Source organism: Cuculus canorus, chromosome 4, assembly GCF_017976375.1.
Source record: "Cuculus canorus isolate bCucCan1 chromosome 4, bCucCan1.pri, whole genome shotgun sequence".
Classification (NCBI taxonomy): Eukaryota; Metazoa; Chordata; class Aves; order Cuculiformes; family Cuculidae; genus Cuculus; species Cuculus canorus.
The window spans coordinates 17929563-17947296 of record NC_071404.1 but is presented as its reverse complement, the minus strand read 5'-3'; the positions used below and the strand labels follow the sequence as shown (position 1 = coordinate 17947296).

Here is a 17734-nt window from a genome sequence, read left to right as displayed (position 1 = left end):
AGAGCTATAGGAATATGACATGCCTCTAGTGCACTTGCGTGAATTATTCTCCCTGTTTCCAGTGATTTGTGCGAGTTTTTCAGAGACTGCCAAAGTATCTTAGTATTTAATAGCCCTGACTGGATTTTTCTTCATAAATTTGCCCAGTCGCTTCTTGAATCTAAATGACCTTTTAGTGATACAAAATCCTGTGACAGGACATCTGTAATTAGTTGAATATAACATGGTATACTATCTTCTGTTTATTTTAACCTGCCACCTCCTATCTGTTTTGTAGTTTGTAAACTGAAAAAGCTGATGGGTTATAATTTGGTGTTTACCTTCTCCTTTATACTTTTGTCCATAGAGATGGCATGGATGAGTTTCGGTTTGAGATTAAGATACTTTGATTTAGTGTTCTTCATGTGTACTATATGTCCAAGCTGCCAAGGTAAGTAGTAGAACCTAGAGAGTAATTTAGTAGACCAATCATTAGGAACTGAACTCAGTTTCACTAACTATAAAACTAATATAATTTGAGATTTAACCAAAATCTGCCTAGTTCCAGAAAAGCACGGTTATCCTGCAAAGTCTGTGGCATACTTGTCAGCTCCTGTGTGGATGTTTCAGGTACCTATGGCACGAGATCTCTGAGATTAGGCGAGTCAGAATCTCCATGTCTACCTCAGGGAGCTCGATCACTCTCAGGTCTGTGTTAGCTTTACTGACTGAATCTGTGTTGATGGACTGTAGTGGGAATTTACACAAAAGGCACACCAGTAATGCCTAAATCCCAGTGTTTTAATCTCTAACAAAGTTATCTCATGTCCCCTTCTTAGATCAGTGTCTTTCAGGGCTGGAGAGCTGGGTTGTATTGAGTCAACTCCTTGCATAGAAGCTTTTATCATGATTGCTTATTCTTGGTCCTTTTTTATCAGTCCAATTAGATGGACTCAGTCTATTAATACATGGCTGGTGACACTATGGCTCTGTGACACCAAGCCACCATGTCCCTACAGTACAGCCCCATGTGCAGGCAAATCTGTATAACGCTTTAATCTGGATTAGGAAGAAACAGGCCTCATTTTATCTGTGCATATCAGAGATCTAACATCAAAGGCAAACCCTGCAATAAATATTGTTGTTTAAATAAATAATAATATTTGTCTCCACAAAATATGTATTTGTTTTGGAGAATCTTTTTTAATGTAGGCTGTAATTAAATCAAGAATTCTACAGTTTATGTTTGCAAGATTTCCACATTCTACTGTATTTAAAATAGGAAATACTTTGAAAAATGGGAATCAAGTGAGAACTTACTTGATGAATTTATTGGTTTACTGCATTTCTTGTGAAATTGGACAGTGTTGTTTTATCATAATCCATAACAAGATTTTAAAGATATTTAGGAAGGATAAAGTTTCAGGTAAAGATCTAGAATCATATAAAGAAATAACAAACAGACCTTTGAAAGCACTGAACATATATCCACAATTTTAGAGACATGGAAGTTCTTTAAAAACCTGGGATGTAATGAAACATTTTTAGAAAATATAGTATTAATTTGGCGAATGAATTCTGTCACCACTGTATTTAAGTCTGGTTAATGACAGATGCATTTCATATTTTTGAGGCATAATAGAGATCAAACTTCTGGAGTATAAACCTATCAAGCTCTCCTATAAATTTTAAATAACAAAAACCAGAGAGCTAAATTAGCAGTGAATTACATGCCATTAGAGCATTTATTTTTTTCTTCTATTGACACAGAATTGTTGACTTCATTTCTGCACTAAAAATTCACCTGGACTACAATGACCTTAAAATGGACAGAGGGCATAGGTAGAGATGTGGCTTGTGTCAAACAAATCTATTTCTTGCATATTGTCTCTCTGAAACAGCTTCATATGATGGAGTTGGACTCATCCAAGACTGTAAAAGCTAAAGATTTATGTGGATATTTGAGGTCTTAATGAGTTATGCAAGAATTTCACCAAGACTGAGATTACAAAGGACACTGAAATCAAACAATTTGGCCATCCTGCTTATCTACCTATGTGTGTGCGTTAATTTACTTAATCAGTGAATAAGCATAATCTTTCAATGTGTTTTCATCTAGTTCTGTGGTTTTATAACAGAGACAAATTTTATCTAATTTAACTTTTTCTGAAAAATAATGTGGTGATCTCTGACAGCATTTGGGTAGATCTTAATCTGATAAATATGCCTAGGATGAGTCTGATTCACCTCAGGGAGAACAAAGAAATATAAATATATTTCATATAGATGTCATGCTGGCTGATTTTATTTCTTCTGGTTTTTAATTGCATACAAAATCTATAAAAAATAATAATGCTTTTGGTATTTGTTTTGCAAGATTTTTTTCAAATGCCTGGAGAAAAGGGTTTTGACAGATAAGATACAACATGAATTGGGAACTGTAATCAAAAGGTTTATAACATATTGTAGGGAAGCAGATGCTACAAAGATCTGGGTTAGAGCTTGCAGTATTTCACATATTAATTAGTGATCTGGAAGGAAAAAGGAAAAATAAACAACATATTGAAATTAGCAGATTCTACTAATGCAAAAGGAATGATAAACATTAAACAAGATGGAAAGATAAAAGAAATACAGAAGGAAGATGAAGTAAACTGCATTCAGTTTGTAAAAAAACTTGTCTTTCAAAAGTCCTGTATCAAAGGAGATCCGCATGGTATCTGTGTGCCTGGTATCTGTTTTGGTTTGTCAAGTCATGGTAAAACAACATGAAGTGGATATATACAAATTAAGACACCACGAAGAGAGATGTTAGTGCAGAACGGAAAGAAGCCTCACAGAACAAAGCAAAATGAATGGACGTCAACCTTTGAGAATTAAAAATAGTCTCTTCCCTCTGTATGGAACTCTATCTCAGCTGTGTTAGAGAAGAGCCTGGGAAGTTTGGTATGCTGAAGAAACAATAACGGCTGGTCAAAAAATTGAAGCAATTCATATCAGTTCTATTACCTGATCTAGATACCTGTATTGGAAAGGGGAACATTGTCCTTAGGAGGCACCTGTTCTTTTTCCATTCACTAAGAAAGATTAGATGTATAATGATGAAATGGATGACATTAGGTGAGGTGAAACCTGTCTCTAGTATGCAGGAAACATCTTTCTGAGAATGAAATGCATAAGGTTTTCCTTGTTATTTCCTTGCAGTAATTACTAGTGGCTGCCTCTGACCTCCTTCTGTAGTGGCTGTGTTTCAGAACAACTAGTTTCTCTCAGCATTTCCATGTTAGAACTGGAGGGATCTTTAATATTCCCATGACTGTATAGGAAGACCTATTTCTTGAGATGCTGAGGAGGCACTGCTTTCAACCATGGTATCTCTAGAATGGGAAAGCAACAAATACTATGGATGCTGTGGGACACTCAGGAGAGTGAGACTGTGCAGTGAGCTTCTGCTCTAGAAACATCATATCATCTAAGCACAAGCAGATGTCATACAGAGCCGTTGGCTACCTCTGTGCTGTGCCCCCCTCCCATCCCTCCAGGACACGAAAGGCTTTATTAACATGGTTGGAGCAACAGATGAAAGGATTTAGATTGACCCTGAACTAAAAAGAGAATCTCCTGAAGCAAAATCCTTTTTTAGTACAATAATCAGGCTTCATTCTGGTGCAGGACACAAGTGATGCAGCACTTCTGAAGCCTGACGAGCTATGGAAACTGTCTGGGGTTGATGTGACCAACACAGGTGAGAGCTGAGAGCTTCCATAACTTGAGCTAAGGCTGTGCAAGCTAGTTGCTTGTGTTTGCAGCATGGTGCTGGGACATCTGATCTGCCTTTTTACAGAACTTGCACCCTCAAAGCTCATTGTTTCTGGGTAGGGTTTTCAGAGCTACAAGCAGACATTGTTTTCAGTGAGAGGCTGGCTCTGTGAGCTTTATCTGGCTTTTCAGCGCTTACTGTGAGCTCATGAATGCCATTGAACATAAATTGGCCCTGTATTGTTGGTATCTGTCTTTGTTAATGTTATCCATGCACAGTACACATGGATAAATAGAAGTCTGAGAGTTTGGAAATTTTGGAAAAATATTTTTAATAACTTGCTGACAGTGAAAGGCTTGAAATAAGGTAGTTTTACTGTTTTATAAGTGACAGTCAACACTATGTTGGTCTGTGTTGATTCAAGGTAATTTTGATGTATTTTCACAGTGAATGGATAAATGAACTGTGAAGTGTATATATTTCTTATAAAAATAAATGTACTTTGTAGCATTTTTCTTATGAATGAGATGATAGAATGCTATGTAATCTGAAAGCTCAATGAATAAACTTTTGATATTTCTTCCCACAACTCCAGCTTTTGAAAACAAAATTATTTCAGCTGGAACTGAGCTTTCATTTCAGAGGAAAAGAAATTACTTTAGCTTGTATTTTTGCAAGGTGCTGAAGGCATACCCAGAAGACTAAAAAAATCACTAAAAGAAACTCACCACCACTTAAAAATATAGACAAAATTCCATGTGATTTTAAGGATGCTTTTGTAATTTTAGGTTCTGAAACACTTCTGGAAGTTTGTAGTGCCAGTTTTTTATGGCTTCTCTCACACATAAACACATTAACGGATAAGGTTATCAACGGCTGCTGCAACGATTTAGATGCATAGAATTATTCTTTTGCTTTCAGGAAACTGTAGAGGACACAAGGAGAGATATTAGACTTGGTTCATGAGGTCCCTGATCATGTTACAGTGGTTTATCTCATATTTATCTCGCAAAACTATAGTCTCTTTAATGAGGTATCTGGAATAGGAATACAGTAGCTATATTTGGTAGGGAGTGAAAGGCATGTGTGAGGGGCTTATTTTTCATAAAGTACAGAGCAGCAGCCCTCTGAAAATTAAATCTCTTAAGAAGGTTAAGATACTGAGGAATTAGTTTCAGCACTCAGGCTTGAAGATAAAATTTCAAGGCATCCATTTCCAAGTCAAAATTCTTCATTGTAGTTCTAGCCACTATTGAACAGAAGTGTAGGAATAACAGGTAGAGCAGGGAGGCCACTTTCTTCAATTCTTTTAGATAACTCTCTTAAGATATTGGTGATGGCCTGATGCTCAGTGGAACTCTGTAAATCTCTATGAAGAAGTCAGACTTCAGAGTAACCCAAATTCCACTGTCAGCTTGAACATAACATAATATGAAACCGGCAGTGTTGGCTTACTAGATAAATTAATCATTAAGAGTAGAAGGCTTTGATGTTCATCTCTGGTTTGCTGGAATGAAACACCCAAATCACAAATGTGATCATCAACTTCTGACCTAGTTAATTGAAGAGCTGCCCAAACTAATTACTGGTCATTCTAAACCAGTGGGCAAAATTAATCTTTTCCTTGTACTTTTTATGTCTGCTGAACATTTCAGAAAGGTTCATAGACTTATTTTAGTTTGTTTGGAGAAGGAATCTGCTTGCTATCCTGCAACTATTTCTGTTTCAAGGGACAAATAAAGAACAAGAAGAATTAACAGCATGTAATCTAAGGCCCCAAAATATACATATTTAAATGTAGACAATGACTTATTGTCTGCTTGTCATCTGAAATATGAATGCTGTTACTTTCTTTTATCACATATTTATCCAGAAATTTATCCAGACAATTCTGCATTTGTGGCTTTTAAAGATTTCTGTACTTAATTCATTACCTCCAGGGAAGAAGTTGACTACACGCAAGATGTATTTGTGTGTTTGCTTTCATTTATGGATGACTGAAATTCAATTTTATTCATATACAGTTAGCACAAAAAATAGTTAGACATAGCTAAGCAAATTCAATAATTCTGGAGACATCCTTAGGGGTTAGACAACACAGACTATAGACTTGTGATGCTTCCTGTGGTCAAAACACCTCTTGGTCTCTTAATTCAGGATTTCCTTTATGAAATACTGACAATTAAAGGGCCAAAATTTTAGTATAATTAAAGAACTAGTTGTGACTGTTCTTCCGTGTGTATTTATCTACTTAAGATTATTATTTTCTCAAACACTGTCTAGGAATCTTTTGATCAACCCCTATGGGCTCAGGCTAGAAGGAAAGTATCTGTCATAACTCTTATACAAATTCTAAACCTAGTTTTGTAGAGCAATAAATTCTCTTAAAAAAAAACCCAACCAAACTAACAAGTGGAAAACCTCCACGCATATGTTAATACATAAAGTGTTGTTCCCATTGAGTTAGATAACTATGCCCAGTAGAAACTGGATTAGGCCCCAAGTGTCCTAATGGAGGCCTGAAAAGACAGGCATGTGTCAAATCAAGGCAGTTACTATGTTTTGCAATTATAAGTAACTCTCTTGTAAGCTTAACAGGCACATTTACCAGTTTTGTTTCTGAATGTTTCATTTCAGTCCACTGTGGGCTTTTAATAGCATTTTCTTTTCTAAACAATAGTGTCATGCTTCTGTAAAGAGGTCTTTGATGTATGTCATGGATAACAGATGAAGCCTTTTTGGGGTAATAATTTGTCTTATAATAATGAGAATTATTATTCTGCATTTTGTAGAAGAAAATAAAGCATCAAAAGACTTGAATCAATTGCTTGAAAATATTGCTAATTGTCATCAGAGGCTCACTTGAATCTGTTGACCAAGGTAACTTGCAAGGATTGCATCTTCAGTGGTGTTTCAATTTGAGTCAGGAGGGAAACATTTAATCCTTCTTACAAACTTTTCTTTCATTTACATCACAGACTAATTTTGGTCCATATGAACTGGATGTCAGGACTTCAGGCTTCACTCTACAGATCTGCTACTGCTGGTCCCTAGCACTTGCCAGTGCTAATGGCAACATAGCAGATAGTCATCTTGCACGGAAGGCTAGGTGAGCTGGACTACAAATATGGAGTCAGTTAAGTAGATAAGGGTCCCTGTTTCATCACTTGTATCAGAGGTCAAACTAAGGACATGAAGTGACAACTTGCCAAGAATAAAAAAAGGAAATTTCTGAACAAAAAGTGAAAACAAAATATTGTGCCTCACAGTATTGTTTTCCTTTCCTATAACGTTTTGCAGTTTATAATTATCCCTTCTGGTCCTAGGGAAAAAGCAACAACACAAAGAAATAACAGCAACAAAAAGATTAAACTGTTGCAGTAATTCTCTTTTCTTACTTAACACCTTGATAAATGTAGTAATGGAATTAATGACTACCATATACCAGATACTTTAATTTCCTATTCTTTTTATTGTTCTATAGGTGATATATTCCCTGAACACTAGGAATGATGAACATGAGGCCAGTATACAGGCTCTGAGAGAGGCTCATGAAGAAGAAATCCAGCACATTCTTGCTGAGACAAGGGAAACGATTCTCCAGTGTAAAAGCAAAGTTGAAGAAGAACAATCGCTGAGAAAACGTATTCAGGCCCTTGAAATTGCAGTAGAACAACACAAGAGACTAAAGGAAGAAGCCCTGGCAGAGTTAACATTGTGCAAGAAGCAGATGGAGGAGAGGGAGCCAAGAACAGAAGCAAAACAAGGACAAACGGTCATTTCTACAGACACATTAGATAGCAATGCAGACTTTGAAAATGAGCTTCTACGTTTAAATCAGGAGTCTGATGGACTGCTAAATGAATGCAAAGCATCTAGGAGAGAAAACCTAGTTACAAACATAATTTTAGAGGAAAAATGCAGTGTGGAAGGACAAACTCTAATAAATGTGATGGAAAATCTGAAGAGTGAGAACCAGAGAGCAACTGAGGAATATACTCAAAAGACAATCAAACTGCAAGCCTGTTATGAGAGAGAAAAAGAGACATTGAAGAAGGCTATGAAGCAGTCTATGACAGAAACAAAGAAGAATTGTCAGCAAAGAGAAATGGAGCAAAGAAAGACCTCAGAGGCTGAGGAAGGCTTTTTGTTGCAGCAAGTGAAGAAGCTGGAGGCAGACCTAGAGGAGAAAACCCGGAAGATAAATGAGAGGAAGAAGCACTCTCAGAAGCTGAAGGAGAGAATACAGGTAGACTATGAGACTCTGATCCCTATCTCTGCCTAGAAAAGTGCAAATTATCAATTCTTCAAAACCTGGTGGAGGAGGGGTCTTTCAAATATCACATTGAGTCAAATGCTTTGTAAGCTCTAAAGCAGTTTGAGAGGCTTAGAAGAGAAATAGGAGGGATATAGTGCTGAGAGCTTTAAAGAAAGAGTTGAGACGATTAGTAACTTGTTAGGAGAACTCTTTGAACGCTAGACTTCGTCCCATGGGGGAAGAGTGAGGTAAAATGTTGACTGAACAGAGCTTTACCTTTCCTGCCCAGAAATGTGAAGAGAACAGCAAGCAAGCAATAGTGCTAGCAATGAGTATTGACAGAGTACATTTTCCTTTTGCCTTGATGTTGCCAACAACTTAGTCTGTGGATATGAACAGAATTACATAAGACATCTGAGCCAGCAGGTTAGGAGTCAGGTGCTTTGTTGTAACTGTTGCAACAGTGGTTTGGATGAAATTGGTTTAATGCAGTGTCCTTTACACCTGTGACATTTTATGTCCTAAGCCATAGAGACATTTATCATCAGTTCTGTTAAAGGAAAGTTCAAACCCTAGGTTCTGACATGGAGTCCATTTATCACAGCCTGGGCTGGGTGGTTCTTGTGGAGAGACCCAGAAAAAAAGGAACTCTTGGGCAATTACACCTTTTACAATTTAAATTCCCCACTCCCCAAGCATTCTTCGCGCACTGTCTGCACAAAAGTTGATCCAAGAGTAATTCAGGGCTGGGGTTTTCTATTCCCTATCTGGTTTCCTTCCTGTTTCTTATCTTTTCTTATCTTCAAGATAAGCCACCCCTTTTCTTATCTTCAAGGTATGACCCTGTTCATAATCCCTTATCTTCTGGCCCAAATCAGTCCCTCGTGCCCACTTCTGCCACTCAACAGAAGTTTAACACAAGTCCATCCTGTCATACGTCTGTCAGTCCTGTATCTCCTCACCTGCCTAGCTATCCATGCTAATGAACAGAGTTCGTTTAAAGTTTACTTATGCTAGGTTTTAAACAAGACCTATTCATGCTACGTTTTAAGCAAACGCACACTTGATTCTAATTTAAGCTATCTCTAAGCAATCACACAATTAATTCTAACATTTTGTAAGTAAACTTATTTTGTTTCCTAACAAGTTCTCCCCTCACACTCTGCTGGTCTACTCGAGCTGGCGTATATCTCATACATTTGCAGCACAGCTTTACAGCCCCTTTCTGCTTAATTGCATCATGTGTCAGATGCAGTTTCAGAGGTTGGCACATCATGGGCAATCTGCCAACCAGCTGCATTTGGTGCACAAGGTCAGGGTGTGGGAGAGACACTGGTGAACTGTGTTGAAGCTGAAGCACTTAGCCACACTATGTGCTCAACAGTTTCAATTCCTTCTAATATTAGTAGTTCTTCCCATCACAACTCACCTACCAGACCTGTCCCCAGCCCTGTGACAGCAATCTTGCATATCAGATAAGAAAACACCTTGAAGATTTAGACTTGGAGTATTTCAAAATAACAAAATTGTTTTCCAATGGGAAAGATTTATCTCCTTGGAGTCAGAGAACCCCAGAATCCTGTCAAGAGTAGTGTCACCCCAGTCAACTGTGTTCTTCCAAGGCAACTCTGACCCTTTTCACCATCTGCCCTCAGATCTTGCCTGCCAGTATCATTTTGCTGATGGTGCTGAGTTCTGCGCCTCCTCTTTGAGGACGTTCTTTGAAGGTGTTCAGCTTTTAATATAGTCACTGCCTTTTTGTTTCACAAGATCAGAGCGTGAATCGAATATGCCTTCCTCTACATTAACCAGTCTCCATTCTCTCAGTGTTAGATGTGTATAAGAACAACCTCTACTGCAGAAGAGTGGAGAGGATATAATGAACGACAGACATGCAGATAAGACATTTCTTTAAATTGAGTCAGAGACATCTGTAATATGTGTTTCAATATGGAAAAGTGTCCCGGCTCAGTAGAATTTAGTACTGATAGAGGGGAAGAGGGAAAGTAAGATCTTGATTTCTTACTGGAAATAATATTCAAGAGACATGAAGACTGGAGACATTAAAATTTATGCACATGGTGTAGTGTTCTGATTTATCATGTAAGAGATGCAGTCTTTTAGGAATAAATAATGTAAAACATGATAGGAACTGGAAATAAGAAGGTGGTGACATTGGCAATTTAATTTCTGAATTCAGTATCAGCTGGATGAAACTGAAATGTTTTCTGAGGTACCTATACTCAACTTGTACATTTCAGATCCTCTGAGTCTATGGAACGAGACTGATTTATTATACATACCACTGGAGCATATTGCCTTGAATCTTTAAAGAGATAGCCTCTGACTCAGATAAATCTAGAAGGAAAAGAGTCAGGCACAATGTTATTTTCTGTTTCTTTCCAGTTTAAATAAGAAAATAGAAGTTTCTCCTTTCGGAATTGACTATTTCTGATGCTAACGTTAAATACTGCATTTTTTTCAGAATCCAATGGACAATGGCAGACTTGGAAACTGAGAAAGTTATTTAGTCAGTAATACCTCTGATTATTAGTAAATATTTTACTGGCAAGAAAAGCTATTTTAAGGCTTGAAAGATAAAAGGGCTGATGTTTAAGCAAGAATAATTTTCTGTTTTCTCCTTAGCGTATGCCAAGAGGTTTGAGAATGTAAGGCATCACATTAGTGCATGTTTATTATTATTACTGTGAAAGAGAAAGTAAGAAGGATGACGAGTCATTAAGCCTGATCTTTTCAGTCTAGTCTTGGAAGAACTTTGGCATATGCTGGAGGTAAGAGGAACAAACTTACCTTTAAGTTTTCAACTACAGAAAGTGTTAAATACAAGTTAGTTTTAACCCATGAGATTTTACTCACCATTCATATAGGAATAAATGGCAATTTTGTCTAAATGAATATTGCAGTATTATGTTAGACATCTGGAAATTGAGACTAGAACCTCCAGAAACAGAAAATGAAATATGGTTCAAATTTTTGCCTTTATGAGCAGACAGTTCCCAGCAGAGTCTGTAGGAGTTGATTTTTCTGGTTTTAGGCATCTGTATTAGGGATTGTATTACAAACTATTGTACTTCAGCAACTGGAAGAAAACCCCAGATTAATATTCTTTAACTTTTAGCACAAGTTCACAGTATCATAGCATAGTTAGGGTTGGAAGGGACCTTAAACATCATCCAGTTCCAACCCCCCTGCCATGGGCAGAGATATTGCACTAGATCAGGCTGCCCAAGGCCCCATCCAACCTGGCCTTGAACACCTTCAGGGATGGGGCAGCCACAACCTCCTTCTTCCAGTGCCTCACCAGGTTGCCTCCCTGGCAACCTGTTCCAGTGTCTCACCACTCTCATGGTGAAGAAATTCTTCGTAATGTACAGTCTAAATCTGCCCCTCTCCAGTTTATACCCATTCGCCTTGGTCCTATCCCCACACGCCTTTACAAATAGCCCCCCTCCAGCTTTCCTGTAGGCCCCCTTCAGGTGCAGTAAAGTTGTCATGAAATTATTGAAAGTATATCCTGTTCCAAGTTTAAGATAATCTCAGACATCTTTTAGGTGGTAAGTCTTGATGAGTGTTCACTTTACAATGATGCCTCCTACATCTGAGAGAATGGCTCCATGTTACAAATACTCTGGCAGCAGAGATAGTTTAAGTGTATGGAAGAGCAAAAGATGCATTTAAACCAGCTCTGTAAGTGTAAGATTTATATGATGGAACTACATCAAGAGAGAAAATTATCATTTATTTCAGATGACAAAAAAAGACATAGGAGTAATATCATGCACATTTTAAGATTTGGAAGTGTAGCTTAAGGGAACACAACAAGAATTTCTGGGATCTAAAGATATAATGAAAAAAATGGAGGAAAGTCTAAATATAACCAAAGAGAGAAATACACTTCAAGAGAAGGAAATCCTGCAAAAAGCAGGTAAGATGCTCATTAATGTAATTCTGGAGTATTTCTCTTGTTAATAATCACTCACATTAGAAATTCCTTAAGTTATTTATGCTATTGGAAATGTAAATTTTGATACCACGGAAAATATGAAAACTATGTTGAATTCCCAGAGCAAAGCCATTAATGAAGTAGATTAACTGAAACAAATAACACATCTGCAGTGAATGACTTCTATCAAACAGTGTCAGAACAAGAATGGCTGTGCATATGTGTAAGAGCTTAAAAGGGTGGTTAGCTCTCAAATATTCAAAGGTATGGCATGCCAAAATACTGAAATCAATATAACTTTTCTTTTAAGATTAATGGCTTTTGCATTATTCTACGGCAGTCAGAAAAGAGTTGTCTGAAAGAACAGCTGTACAAGGGCTGGAAGATCTTGTAATGAAGGACACAAAGGAAATCAAGGCAGTCTAAAACTTCGTGGAAGCTGAAAGAAAAAAATACAGAAGGCAGGAATATTCTTCTATTTATAGATGCTGTAATTCATCTGGTTTTAATCTTATTGGTCACAGTGAGGTCATTTGAATTATCCTCACTAGAGGCACTTTGAATTAGCATAAAATACAAGGATTTTCTTGCCGCGGTCTTACAGAAAAAAAAAAAAGAAGAAAGTGAAGTATTTCTGTGAAAAGCTCCACGAGCAGGAAGGTGAATTTATCCTTGATGCGATAAATTGTCATCTTAGCAACACTTGTCCTTGCATGCACTGCATGTGACTGTTGGAGTGATTAATATTAACATCCCTCCTGAGGAAAAATATTTGGTAGGTGTATTCCAATTTCTGACTTAAATTTCCATGGATTGCAACTATGGAATATTCAGATACATTGGTTTAAACAAAATTTTGCATTTTTGGGGCAGAGATCTAGTTCTGCAAAGCAGTGGTGAATGGATTCAGAGTGTAGATGTTGCCAATGAAATGACAAATAATTAAAAACATTTATATGCATAAATATGTCCTTATTTAGCTTTAGTCAGATATAATGCCTGTTTTCTTATGGATCTGAACAGGTTACCTGAGCAATACGTTCTCTCAAGGTGTTTTAAGCAGCTGAGCTGTAATTTTCGATCTTGGTATGCATTAGCAGTGATTTGCTTAAGAGGATCTTCACAGAATTTCACTTTCATGAGAATGGCTGTCTGTGGCTGAATGACTTCAGGAAATTTGCGAACTGTGATGTTTTTATGTAGAAATGTTTCTGAACCTAAACATGAGCAAAAATCTATTCAAATGGAGGAAAACCTTGAAACACAATATGCTTTCAAGGCTGTTCTTTAATGCTTAGTGAAGCTTACAACTCAGTGCATGCTCAGGTGGTTTGCCAAATTTCGCCATAAACTAAGGAGGAATTTAGTTTCTGTTTCCAAATGTACTTAAGTGTTTGTCAAACATCTTCTAGACAAAAAAAACCCCTAGGCTACTGGTCAAGTATTCTTTAGACCCTTCTCAGTGCTAAGAATGTACTTCTACACTTTTTTTTCCCAAGTTTTAATGCTGTTATACCTGATTGGATAATACAAGGGTGATATTAAAGACAGTAGAATGTATTATTGTGTAAACAGTAGCACATATTGCTGTATAAAATTCTCTGTTGTCTAGGTGAACGCAGAAGAAATGTTATTTCTTTTTCATGCTGCATGTTTTTTCCCCACTACTGCACGTTCTTTTTTTTTTTCCTTTTTTTTTTTTTTTTATCCCACCTCAGGAGCTCCAGACACAGCTAGAGGAATTTAAAAGACAATCTGAGCGTGAACTAAAGCAACTGGAGAAAGAGAAAGAAGTCCTAACTGGGAAACTTCAAAACTCTTCACTTGAGGTAAACTGAGCATAAATGTAACCAGTAATAAAAAGGCTCTTAATTTCCGCTCTCATCTGAGAGGTTATTTGATTAGATTTTCGTCATATTTGTTGTGACTATCATTCAAGAAAATATGCAAGGACTCTAGATAGAAATAATAGAAATTACTGCTCCTTAACGTCTATGAAGATTTTGAGAAGCCTATCATTTTGGTAAATTTCATATCTCACTCTTTGGAGACATACTAAGGCTTTTTGGTGAGGAGTTTGGCCATATCAGGATTGGACAGTGACTCTGACTGTTTGTATACAGGGCTAAGTGAGATCGGAATCTTCCTTAAAGCTTCTGTTGACTTTCTGATTTATTTTTTTGTGTGTGTCTGTGTATATGTTTAGACATGTTGAAGGGCCTGTTTGCTTGCTCCCTTGAGCAAGAGAACTGAATGGAAAAAAGGTGAAATAGATCGTTGTTTCTGTTCTGTCAGCTTGATAGGAAGGGTGGTAACTGAAGCAGATTAGAATGTGCAATAATTTAGTATGTATCAGTAGTTAGGAGTGCCTCCCTCTAAAGTTCTCAACATCAAGAATGAAATAGAAAAAGCATTGTGATCCCAAAGTAGCTTTGAAGATGTCATAGCTTATGTACTGTTCCCCACTCTAGTTACACCTAAGTCATATTGCAAATCTGCAGGCATGGATTAACTTGGAAAAAAATACCTGAGATGTTTTAGTATTAACTGTAATTAGTCAGTTGCAGGCCACTGATGCAAATTTTCCAGATAGGTACATCCAGCAAAACCTTTATACAGGAAAGTGTCATTATTTGAAAAACCATAACAGGTTGGATAAATAATTTTCTGCCAAAACAAACCCAGAACTCCTAGAAGGCAATTATTTACCCAGGTAAACAGTGCACCTTTAAAATTTCTGACAACTGTGGATACACATTTTCTCCCTCTCAGGTGTTCCTGTTTTGTGTTCTTCAAGTGCTATCTGCTTTCAAATGTTGTGTATGGGAAATTTCCTTTTCTGCCAAGTGATCATGTGGGGTTTTTGCCTGTGAAGGTTTTAATACTTCCATCTCATAGATAAGCTATAAAACAACTGCTTTAACAGAACTGAAATCGGTGCCCTAGTGAAAAGTTCTGATAATGCTCAATGCTGTATTTATTTTTCTACCCCAAGTATATCATTCCATTTGGTACCTTTTTTAGAAGAACGATGACGTGACTTATGATTGTCCATTCTGGGAGGTTATGAGAGTATGGACATCTTTCACCATGAGAATTTGTCATCAATTTCTTTGGGTTGTTCCTGCCAATCCATATTTTAAGGCTCCAAGATTTCATTAAGCAAAATTAGATTATTCCCAAATATACAAAATTTCTTCAGTCTAGTTCAAGAAAAAGTAATGAACTGTAGGAATTAGGTAGCTCACAGTGTGAAACTACTGAATTACGTATAGCCACTGTTGTTCTAAGTGGCTGCCTACAAATTCCATTGCTTTATATCTTCACTGATTCTAATCAGTTTCATTTCCAGCAAGTTCAAGTAGGAGCTTGCATGGCAACAGCTCTGCAGAAATTGAAAGACCTAGATCTTTCTCAGCTGACATTTGTAGACTCTGAGTGGCCATAATAAGCTCTTTTTTGAGTGTTTGATGACAGAAAAAGGACAGATAGGCTCATCAGGAGACTAAGCAAGATATTCCCTCAGACAGCATCTTCTACTTTCCCACATGCCACTGCTACTGCTTGGTGTGCATGTTTCAGCAATTAGGACATGTGTGGTAGTCATTTACTATGCAGCACCTGCTTTTTCTGCCATTCTTTCTGTACTAGCCATACTAGTTCTGAGTGCAGTGTGGTCTTTTCTCATTCATTTCTCCTGTAAAACAGATTTGTACATTCTAATATCAAACGGATGCATTCTGACATTCTATCCATTTTCAAGTCTTAGAAATACAGAAGTTAAGTGTAGTTCTTAATGTCCTTAAAGTTCTGGCTAAACCCCATATTTAGGTTTCGTTACATGTTTCTGCATGCCAGTATTTTCTACAGGTTCTTCTCTGAGAGAATTTCAGGTCAATCCAACCTGTGTTGACCTATCCAGAGTAATTTCTTTGCACCTAATGCAAAGCGTTGATTCTCAGAAATTAGTCTTTAGTCTTTTCTAAATTCACTTAAATGTACATTTTTCTACAAAAATATCTTAGTCCATTCAAAGCTGAAAATTTACCATGATAATTCTGGCATTGCTGGGTAATGCCTCAAAGTTACACTGTTTTGAGGTATGAGGGGAAGAGATGGAAGGGAGGACTAATGGTACACTGTCCAATCTCATAGTATTGTCTATATCCATGCAGGTGTATTCCACTGAAAGGTCTTAAACAAATCAAAAAGTTTATAATATGAAGCAATTATTCTTCAGGTTTTGCAGATAGAAAAAGTAAGGCAGTGAGTTACCAAACATCTTTTCTTGAAGTCACACATTAAGGACAGAAAAACAGGGAAGAAACCTGTGTTTCCTAGCTATTAGTCCTCTCATATCATGAGGTCATGGTAAATGCAAGAGATGGTGGAAAATTATTGCTGGTATAGATATAATCATAAGCAATATGAAATTGTATGTATCGTGTCATAAGTTATGTTCACACCGCCATGGTAAATATGAACAAGATACACTCCGAAACGTTTTGGTTTATCTTGGAATCTAACAATGCTTCCCAAAAGAAGGAAACTCTCCCTCTAGAGAGAAATTCTGCATTTTTCTTGGTACTTTATAAATCACTTTCTGAACCAATTATTTGCCATTATGGCTAGGAAAGTGAAGAAATTTCAATTTATAATACTTTCCTTCTGTAAATATGTGAATATTCACAGCCAAGAAACCGCTATTTACTATACAACATTATATTTCACTGAGGGTATGATTTCCAGCTGGTAACCTTTGCAATGGCTCAGCCGAGAGCTTCCGCCTCAAAGGTTAGGCAATGTGCTGTTACTAATCCTGTTCTAACCTGGATACAATTTCAGATCTAAAAATAGCTTGCTTGGCTGCATAAGGCACATTTCTGGTTCGGCTGACATAGCTAGAGCAGTATGCAGAGTAGACAGAATCATGATAATTTCATCTCTCTGGGGATGCACTTTAAAGTGGCAGTATTTCTGCATTAATGAGGTTTGTCTGAATAAAGAAATCAGGTTTACACCTGTTTGGTCCTTTGGAAAGAAGGATGTGAGATCCTGTGTGGGTCGAATACTAATTCATTGGAGTCCTTTAGTTCCTTGGTTTTTCACTGCAGGATGTCTTCAACATGTGTTAAAGGGCTATCCTGGAATTAGAAGGTACATAAAGTGGAAGTGCAGGTGTCATGTTGTCACAATACATCTTTGAACAATGTTATACACAGCAGTGCCCAGAGCCTTGATGCATCCTGGAGGTACCACCAAATAGTAGGAGCAGAAGTGTGCTTAGTGTGTTCACAGCTGTCCCTCCAGTCAGCAATTGCCATAAATTTAGAAAGGCAGTTACTGTGAACTAAACTGAAGTAACTGAAATAAGCATAAAGACAATAGCAAAATATAATTCATTATTTTGTTGTTACTTCTTGTACTAAGTTACCATTTTGATGTTATTGCATCATAGTATGAATAAAACCCTGTAGCATTTGGGTGCCTTATTTTGACTGAACAAATTCTCAATTGTGGTGATTCATCTATAATACATCAAAAGGCAGTTTTAAGTCATTTATATAGATTCATCCCTTTGCAATGCATTGAGAAACTTGGATCTTTCCACTTAAAAGATACAGGAAATCAAAATATTCTCTCTGATTCCAACTTCAGATCTTGTCTTTGAGATTTCACACTTACGTACAATACATAAAAGAAGGGGAGAGCAGACATAAGATAGACTTAAAGTTTTCACAGTGCTTGCAAGCACAATGAATTAAAATAATCA

At 37.0% G+C, this 17734-nt stretch overlaps 1 protein-coding gene across 4 annotated transcripts in view; it reads left to right on the top strand.

Moving 5' to 3' along the window:
• Positions 1–17734, top strand: part of FAM184B (family with sequence similarity 184 member B) — a 45309-nt gene that overhangs the window by 13129 nt on the left and 14446 nt on the right. For all 4 annotated transcript variants that reach the window (XM_054065004.1, XM_054065005.1, XM_054065007.1 and 1 more), the window contains 2 exons: positions 7224–7988; positions 13680–13790. In XM_054065004.1, the coding sequence (XP_053920979.1) occupies positions 7224–7988; positions 13680–13790 (876 nt within the window). The remainder of the gene's footprint in view (positions 1–7223; positions 7989–13679; positions 13791–17734) is intronic.